This window comes from Pavona decussata, unplaced genomic scaffold, assembly GCF_977016875.1.
Source record: "Pavona decussata unplaced genomic scaffold, jaPavDecu1.1 SCAFFOLD_90, whole genome shotgun sequence".
NCBI classification, from domain to species: domain Eukaryota; kingdom Metazoa; phylum Cnidaria; class Anthozoa; order Scleractinia; family Agariciidae; genus Pavona; species Pavona decussata.
Window position 1 is genome coordinate 432,811 of NW_028145507.1, and position 19,440 is coordinate 452,250.

Here is a 19,440-nt window from a genome sequence, read left to right on the forward strand (position 1 = left end):
GGGGGGGGGGGGGAGTTTGGAGGCAATCATAAAATACAAAAATTTCGAGCAAATCCAAAGCTAATTGATGTTTCCCTTATGTACATCGGTTATTAAAGCATCGTTAGAGCTACACCGCGGCGTTCTTGAAAGTGGAACAATTTCATTTCCAGTGTCTGTGTAGTGTTTAGCTATTTCTCGACAGTAAATTAAAAGAACTCCATCGATCGCTTACATTTCCAATTGCTTTGTTTAACTGATTTCCCCCAGCTTACCGTTTGCATAAAATACAGTGCGTTTAACTTGACGCATTTTTCTCTCGATAAGCTTTACATTACCCTCGTGTTCATTAACGTTTATTCTTTGAAACTCACCACCGCAATTAATATCCCCTTATGGCATTCGGACTTAAGCATGAACACTAAAAATTAATTCTCCTATTTTCATGGAGTACGACAGTTAGCCACAGTTCAACCAGATTTCGGGGATACCGCTAGTACGACGTGTTAACATCCAGTGTTCTACGCGGTTCCCAGGAGAAGAGGTCCTCAATACTCCCAGCATATCTCTGTAATTTTGGCTTGAGCCGGATGGGCAATTAATGGTTGGGGCTGAAATTGAGTAATTTTGTCACATAAGGAGCACGTCTGTAAATGTCTGTCATCCAAGAATTTTAATTGGACGATTGATGTCCTCACGCGCACTATTGCAGCTTTGTGTTCTGAGAAAGATCATGCGGGGGAAGCGGTATCTTTCCGTCTTCCCCATGCTTCCCCTCTGCAATACGCCTTCATCACCGAGCAATAAAGTGCTTGAACATAGGCGCTTCCTCACAGGTCAGTAGCACATTCCTATTCCTAACAGCCGATGTAATCTGTTATCGCTGCCAAGAAATCCTCGGAAATACCGTGCTTCAATTTTCCCTCCATTCCCTTGTCTACGACCAAACCACAGAGAAAGCACATGTTCTCGTTTGATCACCGTGGTTAAGCTTTGTCGGGCGGGGTTAGTACCCGGACGATTGATCGCCTGGGAATACCTCGTGTTGTAGGCTACTCATTTTTGCTTTCTTCTTTTGTTCTTCTTGAAATTACATTACTCCTCTCGCCGTTTTCTGTAGAAATATACTTTGTTCCCCAACGACATTTTTTTGCGGACAAAGTTTAACCCATTTAAGGAAAGAGCAGTTCGAGAAAACAGTTTAAAAACTGAAATACTTAGTTTTTTGTTGATGAGCGCGTGCAAAAATTGGCATTGGAATATGACGTCAAATTAGCGCTTGTGACATAAAAAAATTCGAGGCAACGACAGGTTCTCGCCTTTGACGGCCTTTGAAATGCTTTAAACTAGTCGGGGTAATGCCACAGGCACAAAATTGTATTTTTTTTTTTTTTTTACAAAATTGTATTCTGAACACCGGAGAAGATAAACGAAAAGGTTGCCATTGACACAACTGTGTTTCTTTCTTACATTGCCCCTCTCGTCGTTTTCTATGGAAATATACTTTTGTTCCCCAACGAATATTTGTAGACAAAGTTAAACCCATTGAAAGAAAGAACAGTTTACGAAAGCAGTTGTAAAACTTAAATACTTAGTTGTTTGTTGATGAGCGCGAGGAATAATTGGAATTGGAATATGACGTCAAATTAGCGCTTGTGACATCAAAAAATTCTAAGCAACAAGTTATCGTCTTTCTCGGCTTTTAAAACGCCTTAAACGAGTGGGGATGATGCCACAGAGAGAAACTTCTGGCCAAAAATCTGCACCGCAGAAAGGACCCCACAGACACTACAGTGTCTAACAGAGCGAACGCCGCCGAGATACCTTTACAAGCAATGCGGAAGCACTTTAGCCGTGTGCTCACAGTTGAGGCTCGTCTATTTCCTTCCCGCTTGAGCTTTCCAGGTCTTCCAGGTATTGTCAATTCAAAATTTCTCAAAGTACTTCATTCTTAAGTCCAGGGCTAGATTTTGTGGCAAGATTCGCGCTTGCATGAAACTATAAACGCAGAAGCCAACATCTTTCTCGTGCGGCCAAGGTTTGAGCAGCGATATGACATGACTCAAGAGCTTACGTTATTACCATAAATCAGTCAGTTTTCCCTTCATTCTCTTGTCTACGATCAAACCACAGAAAAAACACCGGTTAAGCTGTGTCGGGCGAGGTTAGTACCTGGACGATTGATCGGCTAGGATTACCTCGTGTTGTTGGCTACTCATTTTGCTATATAAAAAGTATAGCTTTAGCACCCCTAGACGGGTTGTATGATTTCTTTTAATGTTAGCTGAGGAATAAAAAAGGTCATTCCTTTGTCCAACATAGCACGACCGTTTTCTTATGGTGCACTAAACTTCATGATAGTAAAACAATTTGCCTGTGACGAAATTTGAAATCGTCATGGCAACATCCTTCAGTGCGAGAAATTAGTTACGCGCATTATTATTTATGGCGGGAAAATACTTTCACTGGAACGAACGGATCACTTACTACAAATCCAGCGTCCTTAATCCTACAAGAAGATGCGCAATAGAAGTGCAGAGAAGGTGGGCGTTGCACCCAGTTCCCAGTTCAAGGAGATCATTACGATGGGTATCCCAAAGGGTAACTGAGAACAGCGAGATGGGGAGTATGCAGTTTGTGGGACTCTCCGCACTAATACAAGTTAACATTTAAACCAGAAAGGAAAGAAAGACTGGAAAAATTAAAAGAAAAGAGGAAAATAAGTGTTAAAACGATTCACAAATCGAGTGGATTCAAGCCCATAAAGTATTGGTCCTAAAACGTCCCTACCAGATCAAGTTGCTATTTTAAGAAAACGAAGTGTCTACATATCGCCAAGTGGGAACTGTTTTGAAAGCAAAATGAAAGAAGGAAAGAAAACATACCCAGCAGTCCGTTACATTGAAAGCAGTTTGGTTTACAATAATTGAACAATAACCGTATGGTTTAAGGTGTCATTTCAGTGGGTAGCTAAGACATGCACCTTCACCACCCCATAGAGGCGTGGCGTGCTCATAGGATACCCGGTACGGTTGCTTTGTTTCTTTTTTTATCGTTTTACAGGCTGACTCGGATGTTGTAAAAAGCGCTCAACTCCTAGAAAAACAATTGGTAAATGAAGGAATACATTTTATGTGCTATTCATAATTGGCAGGTCCGGTTTGCTAATGACTCGATGAAAAGTTGCTGTCACCGGTGTTTTGTATCACTCACAAATTTACGAACTGCTAGGTATTCAGGGTTTTCAAAACAGTTCCCGGCTGTCGGATGTGTACACACATGAGAAGTACTTGACATCTCCAACGGGACACAGGTGCTCCGTGCATTGAGTTCGTTTAAAAGTGAATGGCCTCTGAAGAAGGATAGGCAGTACAGCATGAGGCAAACTATTCTACTACAAAGGAACAACAGTATGTGCACTCATGCCATTTAATTCCTTTTTTCCCTTGTTAAAACTTTCTACCGCACATTCCTGTCATTTGCCGCAATGATATGGAGTTAGAGGCTCTTTAGTTCGTTCAATTGATAGACTTGTTTGTTCGCTTCTTCAGTGTGTCAGCTTTCATCTAGTATGCTTGGATCCAGTGACAATATCCTCAGCATGTCTTTTTCAATAAAATGTAAGTGTCCAGGAATTACAAGCGAGTGTAAGGGCGGACCAAGGTCATGTGACAACAGCTCCTTCATACTCCCACATACTATCTGCTGATTGGCTGAACCGACTCGTGCCAGTCCCACTGCAATTGATGACTCTGTGTACGCTAACAAAAAGATATCACAATTTTCAGCACGCCATTGAAAGCCAGTGAATTGATGTTGAAATAAGCTCCTAAGACTTTGTTCAAGGAAATACAATTATGGTTGTTTCAATGCAAGCAATCCAGCAGTAGAGTGCTAAATGACTGTCCAGAATCAATTTGTTAATTAGGTGTCTGTTGATTAGTTTGTAGTTTGTACTCATGTGTGACCAAATCAACGCTATTGAACAGTACTGTTTATTGTACTCAAGAGGTCAACTGAAGGTGGTTCTAACTTTTGATGTCCAAACACTTAATAGAAAGCTTTTGGGCAGTACTTTCTTCAGTTTGTAACCTGTTTGCTTTCGAAAAGTATAACAAATAGAAATTTGAAAAAAGAAAAAAAATCCGTGTATCAGAAACCCATAAGAGTTGAAACGTGTATCCCCGATATCTTTTGTTTACAAAAGCATTCGAAGATTCAAACTCACATGCACCATATTTGGAAAATGAATAACAAACTAATAAATAAACCAATCAAATTGCTTTATTATAATAATTGTGACGTAGTTTCCGAGGGAAAGTTCGCGCTTTGTTTTTGTTTTTTCCCAGTATATTTATGTAACAATCACGTTACCATCACAAGTTCAAAGAATAATCAAAAGTATAGCAAATTAATCACAAATCAAAGAGAGTTGACGTTAATTTTGTTAAGTATAATTCGTCCTTCTTAATCATTGCATTTAGAATGATAATGATAATGAAAACGATGATGATGATGATGATGATGATGATGATGATGATGATGACAATAATAATATTCAGTGGAGCCCTGTAGATTAAAAAAATTACAAATTACAAATACAAGTTCATAGAAAATACAAAGACAGAAATGGGGAATGAGAATTGAGAATGTGAATTAAAAATTAGCTAAATTTTCTAGCTGAAAGTTATTGATCAATGGGTTGATTAGAATACACACGTTTTCCAAATATGGTACTTCCCAAACATGAATATTTGCCCTCTGTGAGCGCGTATTTCACATTCCAACTCCTTTTTGAGCTTCTGTCTGTGTTTAGATACTCTAGAGGGAAATGGGGTCAGGTAAAGCTGATGTCCTATTGTCTGGTTTGTTTTGTTTGCTCCCATGTTACAGATTGTTTGTACCTGGTGGTTCTCCTTTCAGATCCCTGGTCTTGATAACATCCAGCAACTGTCTGACAGCCTCATTCACGCTCATGTAGCGCGGTGGTTCATAAACCTTTTTTCCACTGAAAACATTCAAACAATCACTTCTGAGGTCATCAAAGGCAGGACAGTTGTTATGGATGCCTTTGGGTGACTTGATTTTGTATTGGTAAGAAATGTAAGCTTCACTCACACCCCTCCCTCAGTAGAAAAATGGATTTTCCCTCCTGGGTTCTTACTGTTTCAAGGTAAGGCAAGTTCATTAGGTTTCTCAGTTACCTGGTACCCATCATGGGTTGTCTTTCCCCATCACTATCCCCCATCCCTACTTTCAGAAAGGCTGGGTGGAGGAGCCAACTACCGGTAATTAGGATCTCCTCTGTATCTCTATTTTGAGTAAGTTCCGAGTGCTGACCTAAATTTTCATATCCTATTTCAGACCTGAATGCTGTTAAAGTTTAACCTCCTTTTTGGCTAAAACAACAGATCTATAGCTTATTTGGAACAAACCAAAATTATCCAATAAACAGTGTAAACCTCGCATTTTGATTGGTGTAGTGGAGCTTATGATTAGAGTATAGATATACAAATGACATCATTGCCTGATTTCATACTGTGGGGGTCTGGGTACGAGTCTGTGTATTATGGGTTATGGGACTCAACACCCACATAGTCAGAAAGAGCACACCGAACCTTACAACATTCTCAAGTTTGGTGTTAATCAAGCTAATATTAAGAAAGATACAGCCATTCAAAAACTCCAAATTTTACTAAGAAATGTATGGAACGCCGGACGTGACGGACGATTTGTCCGGCGTTCCATACATTTCTTAGTAAATTTTTTAAGTTTTTGAATGGCTGTATCTCACCTAATATTAGCTTGATTAACACCAAACTTGAGAATGTTGTAAAGTTCGATGTGCTCTTTCTGGCTATGTGGGTGTTGAGTCCCATATCCCATAATACAAAGACTGGTACCCAGACCCCCACGGTATGAAATCAGGCAATTAAGTAAGTGATCAGAGTCTAGATTGAGTCCAGCCAGAGTGACTGGTTAACAAAGTTTTTCAAACTGTTTTGGCAAGTAGCGGACAAACATAGGCAAATTTTCACAGGAAAGCAAAACTGTCCGATGTTCTTACCACGTTTTGACTTCATTTGTGCATTATCAGAGTACAGACACACACAAAACGGAATCTTTTTGTAAAACACATACCCATCTCAGAACAAACAAAAATTCAAAATTATTGGATGGGGGGGGGGGGGGGGTAGTTTCTTAAGAAACTATGGTGCTGCCTTGGTGGGGGAGTGGAAATCAAATATTCGGTCAAGATTAATTTACTGCTGGGGCCACCGATACCAAGTTAGTTTTTTTAGTTACAGCATCAATGCTGAAAGCAGGGTGTTATGTTTATTAATTTTTGCTACTTCTAAACATAAGGCAAAGGTGAAGCATACTAAATTTTTAAAACTGGTGCTGTTTTATAATTTTATTTTCCTCATCTTGAATAAATATTGTGTTATGTTATGTTATGTTACGTTATGTTATGTTACGTTATGTTATGTTATGTTATGTTATGTTATGTGAAAATGATCAATAAATAGTTGTTGCGTGGCTCACCGCATTAAATTCTCTTCAGACTGCTCCTTCACCTTAATGTCTGCAGAAAAGAAAAAGTCAAATAACTAAAATGTAAAACATATGCAATAACCAACCTCTTGATTAAAAGGAATTGGAATGTTGAACATTTACCTAATAAGCAGAGAGTATGGAGGCCTTGTTTTCTGTTTGATGCAATTTTATCATAAAAGCTGTCTGGTTTCCAGGTGTCAGTCCAAAGTACTATAGATACTGTCTCTCCAAAATTATATAACTGCAAGTGAAAGTTAAGATTAAATAGACAACAATACATAAGAAATTTGAACTGGTTGCTTTGTTGATGCAACAGGTATGATAGCTCAAAGTTAGTTGTTAGCCTAACAATAATATTATTGTGTAGGATAGGTGTTCATCGCGATGTTTCAGGGGTCTTGACAATCTGCAAGCCAGCGAGCAAGCGAGCTATGCGAGGCAGACGTGCGAGGCACTCAGGTTAGCCTAAAAAACACTCCGGTTAGCCTAGAAAGCACTCCGGTTAGCCTAAATAGCACTCAGGTTAGCTTAAATAGCTCCCCGGTTAGCTTAACGGTTAGCATTTATGTTGGGGGCTGTTCATGCCTTGCAAGCCTCGCATGTTTTGTTCGTGCCTCGCACGTCTGCCTCGCATGCCTCGCACGTTTGGCTCCCATGGCTCGCATGGCTCGCACGTTTGGCTCGCTGACTCGCTGGCTCCCACATTGGCCACACTCATGTTTCAGCAACTGTACAACTAGTCTTCATTTGGGAAATGGTGTGAACAGGCTGTGTATCAATTTATTTAAGTAGCACTATGGTTGGTGGTGATAATGGCACATTTCAATTGTCTCTTTGGGTGTTTAAGTGATAAGGATTTAAATCCTCATTGTTCAGCCTACACTCTTATCCCTCTGGGGTCTACTGTGGTACCAAGTGGCTCTTGTGCTGAAATCTTTTGTGAATCCAGTGCCTCTTTAACCACACAGTTTCAATAAACTTTATCCCAGAGCAGATAGTGTATAGTCTCAAAAGCATGTTCTTAAAACTGCTGAGGTCTGAGTATGAGCAAACCATATGTCTCTATTAGATAGTAACAACTACCTGTAGTCCGCAACATCCCACTGCATTCATGATGGAAGCATTGTGGATCACATGGTAAGGGATATTTAACTGGTGAGCTCGTAACACAAGGTCAGTGTGAGTTGTGGCCCTGAGGACAACATCAGAGAAAAATAAGAAGAAGTTGCACACAAGCCAAAGGTGGCCTTGCACACGGCCTGAACTTTAAACCCACTCTGTAACATAAAGCAACTGAATTAGGAACATCCTTACTCCCCCTTGGTTGGGAGATGAGCCAAACACAGAGTTACGCCTAGCACTGTGTTACCATTACTGATTCATCGCCCTGCAGGGTGAAGAGAGGCATTGTGGAGCAAATTAAGTTTCTTGTCAAACCAAACAAGGTACAAAGACCTCGCTTGGGTTTAAGACACTACAGACTAGTGTCTGGGTCTTTTTTCACTAAGAAATGTTCTGTTGGACTTTTTTGGGTACAGATTTTGGCACAGCCTTAATTTAATGATTTTATATAAATTAGACAAGAATGGATATTTTGGGGTTACTATCTGGGCCTATCTGACCTCACTTGCACACCGCCTTGAGTACCGCCATCTGGGGTATACCTTAGCTGTATTAGTGTACCCATTATATTGTTCCCTGAGACAGAAATCTTGTTAATCACCTTTTAGCTCTTTTAGACCCTGTTCAAGAAAAAAAAATGGCTGTTTTGATGGGTTGATAATTAGCAAGTGTAAGTTATGCCATATTAGTTATCTTGCACGAATTAACTAATCTTGAAATTTTAAGACTTGGTACACAAACAAAATGTTACTGTCTCATAAAACGATATGTGACTCACAAAATTGAAAAACCCACAATCCACACAATTTCAAAAACAAAGAGTGGAGACCTTTGAAAGCACATTGTTTCAGTACGTACAGGTGAAAAAACAAATTTGTACAGTTGTATGTTGTAAAAATATGCATGTTATGACTTGCTCACCCAAAAGGATCTCCAACGACTAAGAAGGCAACATCTTTGTCCTTGGCATGCTCCAGAATGAGATCTGACAAGAAATTATGAACAAAATAACATTTAACAAAATAACTGATTCTGATTGACTAAATGATAGGGCTACAATGAATCCCTCCTACTCCACATAGTACTCATTATGTTTCTATGTCATCAGAGTTAGACGTAAATCTCCTGAGGATTTCCAAAGACCAATAAGGTCAAATTGTGTCCTTTGAAGATTGCCCCTTTCATGATCAGCTGGGCCAAAGAATTTAGAACTCTGAACTTCTAAAGATTTCTGAAGAATCTGAAGTCTTTCAAAGGTTTCCAGAGATCCTGGAAAATCACTCAGCTACACTATTGTATGCAAACTTTAGCAGTAAAAATCGTCTGCAAATAGGCAAACATAACACATACAATCATGTTCTTTTGAAATTTATTCCCAAATTAGCCTTGTTTGAGAGCTAAGCTAATTCAAGATCTCTTGCAGTAATCATATACCTGCCAACTCTCATGCATTATGCGTGAGTCTCATGTTTGCGGACTTAACACATCGATCTCACGCATCGAGGACAATTTCTCACGCGTGACTCACAAATCCGCACGAACTGTTCTTAAAACAAACTTCATTTCATTTCACATTTGTTAATATGTATTATTTCTTTGCCCTTTATAACAATCGCAAAAGCTTTCAAATGTCTACAATCCGTTTAAATCATATTAACGTGTTCGAAGGTCATCGGAATATCTTCGGGCATTTCGGCAACATTCGTAAGTCTTTGAAAAATCGTCGGAAATCTTCGGAAGTGGCTCGGACGTTTTCGGAAATCCCGGTCATGACGGGACAAAAATCCACGCATTTGACTCAGAAAAAGTTGACAAGTATATAATCATGAATTGTACCTGAGGTCATACCAACATCTTCCTATGCCAATAAAAGTCCAATGATCAACACTGGTTCATGTTATCATATCTCTCAGTTAGTACCCACAGTGTGATTGGTCAATTTTATGGGCTATACTTCACTGTACAGCCTTCTAAATTGGAAAGTTGTTCCTTTCCCGTGCACCCAATTGACCTCAGAGATCTAATAAAATATTACTAACCTCATTTTCTCGGTCTGTAATGTAAGTTATGGATCGTCATTTTTTCCCTGTTGATTTATGGCCCGCACACTTCACGCATGGGCCATCAATCAATGGGAAAAAGCTTGGTGTGTACCAAACAGTACCAACCGAGAAAATGAGGTTAGTAAGAGGTATGTACAGAACATTAATTAAGCTACCAGAATTTTGCTCCACAGTTTCCCTGTCAGCTAACTGTATTTTGCATCCATAAAATTCCTCCTGAAATAAATTTTAACAAAAAAATCCATTATTCACAGACAAGCAATGTTTTATGATTTGCAAATACTGGTTTGCCTATTAGGTAAGTTGCTTTTGAGTTGTACTTTCCTGCAGAGGCGCAATCCTGTTTGATGAGGGGTCTAAATTCATGTTTTGTTTATAATAAAAACTCAGCTGTTATGGGGCTTATGGACAACTGATGATGAAAACGGAATGAAAATGGAGAATGTATTACTACTACTAATACGACTACAGTAAGTGTTACTACAATGTACATCCTTCATCTGTTTGCCATTATGTTGTCCACAAGCAGCTGGCATGCTAATTGCTTTCTGTAAGGTCTCTGATGGATTGTCTGCCTGGGAAAAATTCTATGACCCAGATTTACATGTAATCAAAAGCCAAGAGTCAAACTTTTTTGATTGCATTTGGTTCCCAACAATTCTACCACAAACATCTGATTCTACACTTGTTTTAAGGCAATCATTTTATAGTGTTAACAGCTTTTGATTGATTTTCCACATATCACAATTGTGGGCTAAAGTTTTCAATTACTTCAGGTATGCACTGCAAGTTGGCAATGGTGAATACTTCTCCTAAAAATTGTTGAAGGCAGGCAGGGGAGGGGTGGGGGCTATGGCCCCCTGAGCACCACTGGTTTCCCAGTCTCCGTAAAAAATTAATAAAATAATAATAATGTTTTAAGAAAAAAATTCAAAATAGCAGCAATTACTGTATGGACATTATACGGAAGAAGGAGTATGATTCAGATGACTTTTCCTTTAATATATCTTTAGGATAATTTTGTGAACATGTAGATCTCTAACCAGGTTATAAACTGAAGTGTAGCAACCTGCACATGTCCATGCACATGGGTAACTTTGAAGATCATATTGTATAGTACTTGGTGCATGGCAGTAAAATGCCTTTTCATGCTTGAAATCTTATTAAGTTCTGCCATACTCTGTAGGCTGGATGATCCCCATTAAATGGGGTATTGTTTACCTGGGGGCAGCGGGGGGCACTGGGGAGAGGGGCGGGCATTCTTCTTCCCTTTCCCAAGTCCCCCAATTACTTCCTAACCAGGGGTGGGATGGACCGGTGGGGTGCCTCTGCTGGCTTCAAATTAAATTCCAGATTTCATATTTTAAATAAAGATCTTGGCGAGCGGTTTTATAAACATGTTCCAGTTACATTTAATTCATTATCAAACAGGAAGAAAATTTAAAAATCATGCTCGTTGATCGTTGTCTGTTTACCTTGGGGATGGGGTAGAGACTTCTTGTTTTATTATTTAGATGTAACTCATGGTGAGTTTGTAAGCGTTTTCATAGTGTAAAGCTTTTTACCTACCAGTACTTGCTGTCCTACACAAAGGATTGATGTATATGCTTCAAGGAAGACGAAATCTGCTTTCCTGACTATTTCAAGTCCTTTTACTGTGATATCTTTTGCATCACCCAGTCCGAGACCCACAAGGTACAACATACCTGCTTTTTGACTTACATGAACGGACACAACACGTCAGCTTACATCAAGTACCTGCTGGTTCCTTCGATAGAAAAGGACTGGGTTTCTATTGTCCTGTTCCTCGTGTTGAGAAAAATGGTGCGTAAACTAAAGTTTCACGAGAAGAAACTTCTTAAGAAGGTTGACTTCATATCTTGGAAAAGCGACAATAACATCCGCGAAGTGAAAATCCTTCGAAAGTACCATATACAGAGGAGGGAAGATTATACGAAATATAACAAAGTGTGCGGTCTTGTGACTTCTCTCGCAAACAAAATCAAACAACTCGATTCCAAGGATCCATTTCGAGCTGAAGCCACTGAACAGTTATTGGAAAAACTGTACTCGCTCGGTTTGATAACGTCTAAAAAGAGTTTGTCTCTATGTGAGAAGTTGAGTGCATCTGCACTTTGTCGGCGCCGTCTGGGAGTTGTGATGGTGCGTTTGCGAATGGCACAGGCCATCAGAGACGCAGTCAAATACATCGAGCAGGGCCATGTGAGAGTAGGTCCTGAGGTGATTATGGACCCTGCTTTTCTGGTTACAAGGAACATGGAAGACTTTGTCACTTGGACGGACACGTCGAAAATAAGGAAACATGTGATGGAGTACAGTGACATGAGGGATGACTTTGACTTTTCATGAAACTCAACTGAGGTGGACTGGGTAGAACTAGCCCTGGTTGCTTCATACTCTGGAAACGATCGCATCTATTAGGCTGATTTAGCAACATAACAGAATGGGAACGTCATTTGAGGACGAGAGAGTGCGAGGAAGATTGTCTCATTTGCTGTTGTATAATTATGCCGATTTATTTGCCAACAAGCCAAGCCATTTTTACACTTCATTTCGGTGATGGAGCTTCTGTGATAGAAGCAAAAGCTCCAAATTTAAAACCTTCACGTTTAATTTTTTCTTTCCGGAGATAAGAATGAATTTTGCCGCTAAAATTTAAACTTGGTTTTGAACATTTTTTTCCAAAGAAGGTGGTTCAGCTTATAGCCGAGAGTTGAAAATAAGTACTTTTCTTTCCTCACAGTATCAAGAACAAGTAACTCTGGAAACAAAACCAAAATAAACAGCTGGGCCCAGTTGTTCAAGTTAATCCTGGATTAACATGAACTTTGATTCGAGTTTAATTACTAACCAAGAAAGATTCTTCAAAAAGATTCTTGTCCCTCAGTTTTGACTTAGACTTTCTTTACCATTAGCTTAAAATTAGCTCTTAGAAACGTATTTAACAAGCGAGATAAAAATCTTGATTAACTTTAAATTGTGGATTAGCGTTAATCATCTTTTGAACAACCGGGTCCTGATCTATAACAAAAGATTCAATGACAATAATACCACTGGTAGTAATGTTGGTGGATCTAACAGAACAACACGGCAGCAATTATGATGTAAAATCAAGAAATGTTGTATACAATACAGAGCATCATGATACTAATCCATTTAAAAAATACTTAGTTAAAATTACAAATTTAAGGCCTTTGGAAGCATTTGGCAGGTGGAAGCATTCAGATTTTTCACCAAATGACAACATTATTATTGTAAAGTTTAGAGTGCAAGCTATTAATGGAAGCATCTTCTCATATAAAGCAATGGACTCATTCCAATTCTTCAGATGTTAATTAAATGCTTATAAATTTTCCTGTATTACTGTGGATACAGGATTCCAGACTGTCCAATCTAGCCTTAAGTTACACCTTGCCAATAGCTTGCAGTCTTCTGTGCAGGAAGAGTGATGTCAGAACATTTTTATGAAGTGTCTTGAGCTGCTTGTGTAGAGTGGAATGGTACTTGACAACTGTATCAGCACACAACCTAATCAAAAAGAACCAGTTAACAACATGTCACGGGTGAATCTTTACCATTTAACAATTAAACCTCGATCTGTCAGTAACCTGAGGAGGGTCCACTCAAATGGAGTGTAAAGTATTAATGAGTCAATGAGTCATGAGTCAATAAGTCAATGAGTCAGGTCTAAAAAAAAAATTCTGTAGAAACAATAAAATTATGCGTTACGTTTACTTATTTTGTCTAGTTGTTTTATTGCTGCGTGCACAAGGCAGCTAGTTTCCTTTTAAATCTCGACCCGGGCTGTTTGTTTGTAGTTCCCAGGCCCTGCCGCGTAGCACCCGATCAGAAGCGAAAAATATGGCGGCCAAATTATAAATGTTGTGACTGCTACGGAAGAAAGTCTTTAATTCCCTTTGAACACAGCGCTTAAAGTTAATTGAGTTAAACCTCAGTGTGGAGTTTCCCAGTGCTCAAAGACTCAAATCTGTGAACAGTCGTTCTTTGACATTCGGTGTATAGTGTGTGTGCGGACACGTGACCCTTGATTTACCGTCCGCCATGTTGGAGGACCACTTTGATGGGTTTTCCCTGTGTTTACCATTCAGAGTGCGGACATCGCAAGTGCTTTCAAGATATACCTCGCATTTTCCTTTCCTTCCTTGTGAATTAAAATCGGAAAGGTAGCTAATTTACAGTGCCCTTTTGTCATTTAAGGTATATTTCAACCACAAAGCCCCTTTATATCGATTTTTTGAGCCCTAGTTTTTTCAATTTCTAAAACCGATTATTCCGCTCACTTTGTTTTGTCGGCCCGATTACTTTTAAATTTGAAAACATGATCCCGGTGTTGAAAATCGGTGAAACTAATAAAAATTGGTTTTAGTGCAACAGTTTCTTATAAATTGGGCACATTTTCATTTTCGACATGACTACGAGTGAAGAAATCATGACGAAAAATTGTAAAATCTACCAGTCTCACGGCGTATCTCTGCGCGATTTGTCTCGGTTCATTGATTGCACGCTACAATTTGTCTGCCTGAATTTTTTTATTCGAATTTAAATGGTTTCTATGAGAAAAATTGCCTTGATCCACGCGCGTTTCAGTGCAAGCAGCCTTCGAACGATCAAACTAGAGTGTGAATTGGTCTTGTTGATATAATGCCGTCGTTTTGTTTAATTGTTGGTTGTGGGAACAAAAGCGACAAGTGTCCGAATGTAGCGTTTTGCCGTGTTCCAAAAGTTTTAACAAACCAAGGAGAACAAACGGAAAGATTGTCATCAGAAAGACGTACTCTTTGGTTAGCGGCAATCAGCAGAGATGACTTGACAGAAAAGATTTTAGAAAACGACAGAGTTTGTGGGAAACATTTTATCAGTGGCAGAGCAGCCCAACTTTGGGATAGATTCAATCCCGATTGGATCCCAATTGTGCACCTTGGTCACGAGAAAAAATCAATCGACGAAACAGCAAAATCACAAGCTAATCTGGAGCGTAGTGCCAGAATCAAGGAGCGCAGAAAACGTAAAGCCGAAAGAGAAGAAAAGGAAAAAGTGAAAGCTATGAAACTGGAGGAGGCTAGCGAGCCAGTTGAAGCGTTAATTGATGACATCGACGATGTTACAGCTGATATGAGAGAGTTAAAATTAAAACATGTTGCCACAAATACAGACGAATCTGCCTGTCTAGCTGGTCGGCAGGGGGCGCCAGGACAAGTTTATGATGAAGAGTATTTTTGTAATGATGATGACAAGGTCAAATTTTACACTGGATTGCCTTCATACGAGATTTTGATAAAAACATTTTCCTTTATTGCTCCTCACGCAACTAGGCAATTCTCCCGTGCTCGCTTAAGCAAGTTTCAAGAATTTATTATGGTCCTTATGAAATTACGGCTAAACGTACCTCACCAGGATCTCGCCTATCGGTTTGGTGTATCTCGATTTGTTGTTTCAAGAGTCTTCAATTCATGGATCGAGGTAATGGATATTCGCTTGTCTCCTTTGATAGTGTGGCCTGAGTGCAAAGACCTTCAGAAAACCATGTCGAAATGTTTCATAGATGCATTTGGTCTAAAAACAACTGTGATTATCGACTGTTTTGAGATTTTCATTGACAGGCCTACCAATTTGCTGGCAAGGGCACAAACATTTTCTAATTATAAGCACCACAACACCGTTAAGGTGCTCATTGGCATTACCCCCCAAGGATCAATTTCATTTGTCAGTAAAGCATGGGGTGGTAGGGCATCAGATAAGTTTGTAACTGAAAACTCTGGTTTCCTTACAAACTTGTTGCCTGGAGACTTAGTTCTTGTCCATGAAAGCGTATGGTACTACCAGGCAAGCTTAAATATCCCTGCTTTTACCAAAGGGAAAAGTCAGTTAGATCCAATCGATGTGGAGAAGACAAGAAAAATTGCAAACGTAAGAATACATGTTGAAAGGGTGATTGGAGTTTTGAGACAAAAATACACTATTTTGCAAAGTACATTACCTACAGATTACCTCACATGCAGGAAAAAAGAAGAGAAGGAAACCCCTTTGATTGATAGAATCATCAGGGTATGTTCTGCATTAGTGAATCTGTGCCCTCCAATCATACCATTTGACTAAAACTCACTCTTTGTAAGTGAACTAAACATGGCTTTGCATTTCAATTTGGTACACTTATTGAAAAAATAATTGATAATGCTCATAATTCTAGGGTCATAACATTAATGCAATGCTATAATGTCCTGATTGACATTGTCCCTTATTTTATCAGATATCAGAAATATTGCTGTAAGGTATTTTAAACATCTTTTAATTTCAACAAACTTAGATTAATGTTGAAAATTTTAAAACTCTCAAGATCACTGTAAACATTGCCACGTTTGACATAAGAGTCAAACTCTTTCGCATCAATGCAGTAGGGACACTTAACCTCACCCAACCCAAGGCCACAACAGTCATAGGAACAAATGAAATCGGGAGTGACATGCAAAAATGGGTAATCTTTGTTTATGAATGTACCACACTTGACTGCTTTAAAGTTGTTATGTTATGCCTTCATCTGCTTTTCATATTCAGCGATTGCCACTGTTGCCAACTCTTCATGTTTGCAGCCATGCCTTGTAGCTGCAGAAGGGAAGTTAAACACGTCGGGATAACAAATTGTTTTGATAAGAGATTGTGATGGCTGTGCAGGATCAGTGTGACATGCTGCACGCCATTGAGATGCACCAATTCGTCCAGCCCTGTGATGATAGAAAGCACTGCTTTTTGCTTGGTTTATGGTTTCTTTCTCAATTATTTCTATTCGCTCATTTGTGAGGCTTATTTCAACTTTGTAGCACTGTTCTAGTAGCTCAGTATAATTAAGGTTTATGTATTTCTCATCAAATAAATCTCGGATAGATGGTATCCCTCTCGTTTTGAAATAAATTCATCTGCATATGTTTCTACTAAACTAAGACAAACAGGTTTGACTTTGCATTCATTGAGAGAACTGTACAACTGTTCAAGTTCATCCTTAGTTGGTTGCTGCACTGACCCCTGTACTGTAGGTGATTCTCTTATCCCTATAGAGGATTGATCACTGTTATCATTCTTGTCGCACAAACTAAGATCGTTTAAAGACTTCTCCAGGCTGCCTTCAGTTTTCTTGCTGAGGAAAAGTTGATGTCATTAACTCTGGCGTAATCAGCCTTTTCAACATAACTTGGCAAAATCCAGCCACACTTAACCTGCGTACACGCTAACCTTCCGTTTTGTCTGGTGACAACTTCAAGATAGAATAGTACACTTGCTATATGTGAGCAACACTCACCCAGGCCAGCCATACACCCTGCACAATGTGCTGACATCACAGTACCTTATTCGTTTGTTATAATCCACAATTGCACTAGTGGTTCATTCAGTCTCTGCGAATGTCTTACTTTGGCCAACACCACAAACCTCTTGTTAATCATACATCCAAGGACACTGGAAATGAAGCCACTAACCATCTGGTTGTAAGCTTGAAGGCTTCTGTAAGCTTTAAATTGTGCGTTGGAATAAATCTAGTATCGAGCATAAGATACGAAAGTAAGTTTTAAATCCATGGATTCAACTGGTGGAAGGCATTTCTCGCTCAACGTTTTAGCTGGGATGAGAAGCGGATCTATACCAATCTCAGAAATTTTATCGAGATACCTATATTTTACCTTGCCTTCAAGATTTTCGCTATAATTTGAGAGCATCAGAGGCTCAACCCCTGTTGTTTCAGTCGCCATTTTGATTACGTAAGTCCTCCAACATGGCCGCCAGTAATTTTGTGACGTCATCCGCACACACACTATAGGCCTTATCACGGTTTTGACGAGTAGGCAAACAGGCTTGAAATAACAGTGTTTGTAAGGAAATCCGATGTCAAATAAGTTTCATAAAACATCGCTTCTGAAAAATTCATGAATTGGAAACTTTTGGCACTAGGAAAAGGATTTTAAGAAAAAAATTTGAGGGTTGTAGCTGTGCCAGAAAGCGTGCAGTCGTGTTCTGAACTTTCCATACATTTCCCTGTATCTTTTTCCTGCGAGCTATTTTTAGAGCAGTTCACGGCTGGTTCGCTTTACAGACAAATGTATGGAAAATGCTGCCGTGTAACCCACCCATTGCGATAATTGCGCGAACTATAGTCTTGAATCCTTCACGTTCTCGCACTTTGAATATCCTGTATTTAGTGGAAGAACTTGCGTTTGTTCGACTACGACACTGACATAAAAGAAGACAAAAGCTTTAAGCTACACTTTAAAGTAGGTAAAGTCCGTGAATCGCGCTTCATGAACATCCTTTTTTTTTTACTTGCGGCTGAACGTTTTCAGATCACTTGTGTTCGGGTGCGTAAAACTTACAAGTCTCGGCAAGCGGAAACAGAACAAAACAACAATTGGAAAATAACGCTAGCATGATCTTTTCTCACGTCGGCAGTCGCCATAAGCTAACTAGTAAAGGGAAAGTCGCCGCTTTTGCTTGTAGCGTTTTCACAAAGACTTACTGTATTACGGTAATTTCCAAAGCGTTAACCGGAGTCAACTCTTTTAAACGGTTCCGTTTAAACGTTTTCTTGCAAGCGTCAAACGGATACTTGTTTCCTATTTGCAGCATTAACAATTTGGGACGTTCATTCAAGAGCGAATTTTCACCCGAACTTTCGATAAGCAATTTCGAAACTTCGCAATTCTTAACAATATTTAGCTCGAATAGATGTATTCGCCGGCTTTTCGACTGAGGAGTAGCAAGAATTTTCGTTTTGACTGAGACAATGCATGCGGTTACGGTGGTTGCCCGATAATTCCGTAGCGCTTTGTGCTGATAATTTTACCAGCCTCAGCCGCTTCTGCTTCGGCCCAACAGCTTTGCTTGATGAGGTCGGCTTCAGTCCCTATTTTGTTTTTCCCATAATCATTGCAGATTACAAAATCGACGTGCGCGTACAACAAACACCGCAGATACCCAACAAAATGGTGAAGGAATTGATTACTCTGGAACGCGAGTACGTGCAAAACTGCGAGAAAATTTTCACAGGAGGTGACCGAAAGAAAAAGTAGCTTGCAAAATGATTGGCTAATTTCCCATAAAGGCGTTAACCTATGTTTACCGATAGCTCGAAACCTTTTTCTTTGAGCTGTTGGAATGTGCATGGATTATCAAAAAAATTTTATTTAGGAGATAAATTATCAAATGACAATTTCTTGTGCTCTTTCAAAAACAATGATCTCATAATATTGACGGAAACATGGTCAAATGAAGAATTGTCAATTCCTGGATTTCATCTGTTTACAATACCTGCCAAAAAACACCGCATGAAAAAACATGGACGATTCTCTGGTGGAATCGCACTTGGGTTCAAAAATAACCTAAAGCAAGGAATTACACTCGTCTCTTATCACGCTGATTATATTTGGTGTAAACTAGACAAGCATTTCTTTCACACGAAAAAAGATATATTTGTTTGTGCAGCCTACATACCCCCGAAGGAGTCACCATATTTCAATTTAGATATTTTCCATGAACTTGAGGGTGATATTGCCAAATTAAGCAAAGACGGTTATATACTGTTAGCAGGTGACTTCAATGCAAGAACTGGTTGCTTGCTCAAGAGATTTTATCGATAGCGACAGTTGTCACCATATCCCTGGTGACAACATCCCTTCAGACTCCGATTTTAAAAGGA

General features: G+C 39.3%; 3 protein-coding genes and 1 pseudogene across 3 annotated transcripts; 3 read left to right on the plus strand and 1 right to left on the minus strand.

Moving 5' to 3' along the window:
• The first annotated feature begins 914 nt into the window (after positions 1-914).
• Positions 915-1,033, plus strand: LOC146474299 (5S ribosomal RNA; annotated as a pseudogene).
• Positions 1,034-3,394: 2,361 nt separating this feature from the next.
• LOC146474300 (diphthine methyl ester synthase-like) lies at positions 3,395-11,426 on the minus strand. Its single transcript, XM_085117219.1, has 8 exons — positions 11,292-11,426; positions 9,878-9,938; positions 8,581-8,644; positions 7,621-7,729; positions 6,658-6,778; positions 6,526-6,565; positions 4,884-4,987; positions 3,395-3,740 (listed from the first exon to the last, which is right to left on the minus strand). Exons 1-8 carry the CDS (start codon positions 11,424-11,426, stop codon positions 3,535-3,537), a joined length of 840 nt encoding a protein of 279 aa, XP_084973345.1. The 3' UTR covers positions 3,395-3,534.
• Positions 11,427-11,444: 18 nt separating this feature from the next.
• Positions 11,445-13,477, plus strand: LOC146474301 (U3 small nucleolar ribonucleoprotein IMP3-like). The gene has a single exon (XM_085117227.1). The coding sequence runs from the start codon at positions 11,445-11,447 to the stop codon at positions 12,090-12,092; it is 648 nt and encodes a 215-aa protein (XP_084973353.1). The 3' UTR covers positions 12,093-13,477.
• Positions 13,478-13,767: 290 nt separating this feature from the next.
• LOC146474302 (uncharacterized) lies at positions 13,768-17,287 on the plus strand. Its single transcript, XM_085117209.1, has one exon. The coding sequence runs from the start codon at positions 14,406-14,408 to the stop codon at positions 15,858-15,860; it is 1,455 nt and encodes a 484-aa protein (XP_084973335.1). The 5' UTR covers positions 13,768-14,405; the 3' UTR covers positions 15,861-17,287.
• The last annotated feature ends 2,153 nt before the right edge of the window (positions 17,288-19,440 follow it).

Coding starts and splice junctions, on each gene's coding strand:
- LOC146474300 (XM_085117219.1), bottom strand. CDS start 11,426: ATGTTGTACCTTGTGGGTCTCGGACTGGGTGATGCAAAAGATATCACA. Junction 9,939..11,291: donor GTGTAGGACAGCAAGTACTG/GTAGGTAAAAAG, acceptor AATTTATTTCAG/GAGGAATTTTATGGATGCAA. Junction 8,645..9,877: donor AACTGTGGAGCAAAATTCTG/GTAGCTTAATTA, acceptor ATTTCTTGTCAG/ATCTCATTCTGGAGCATGCC.
- LOC146474302 (XM_085117209.1), top strand. CDS start 14,406: ATGCCGTCGTTTTGTTTAATTGTTGGTTGTGGGAACAAAAGCGACAAG.
- LOC146474301 (XM_085117227.1), top strand. CDS start 11,445: ATGAACGGACACAACACGTCAGCTTACATCAAGTACCTGCTGGTTCCT.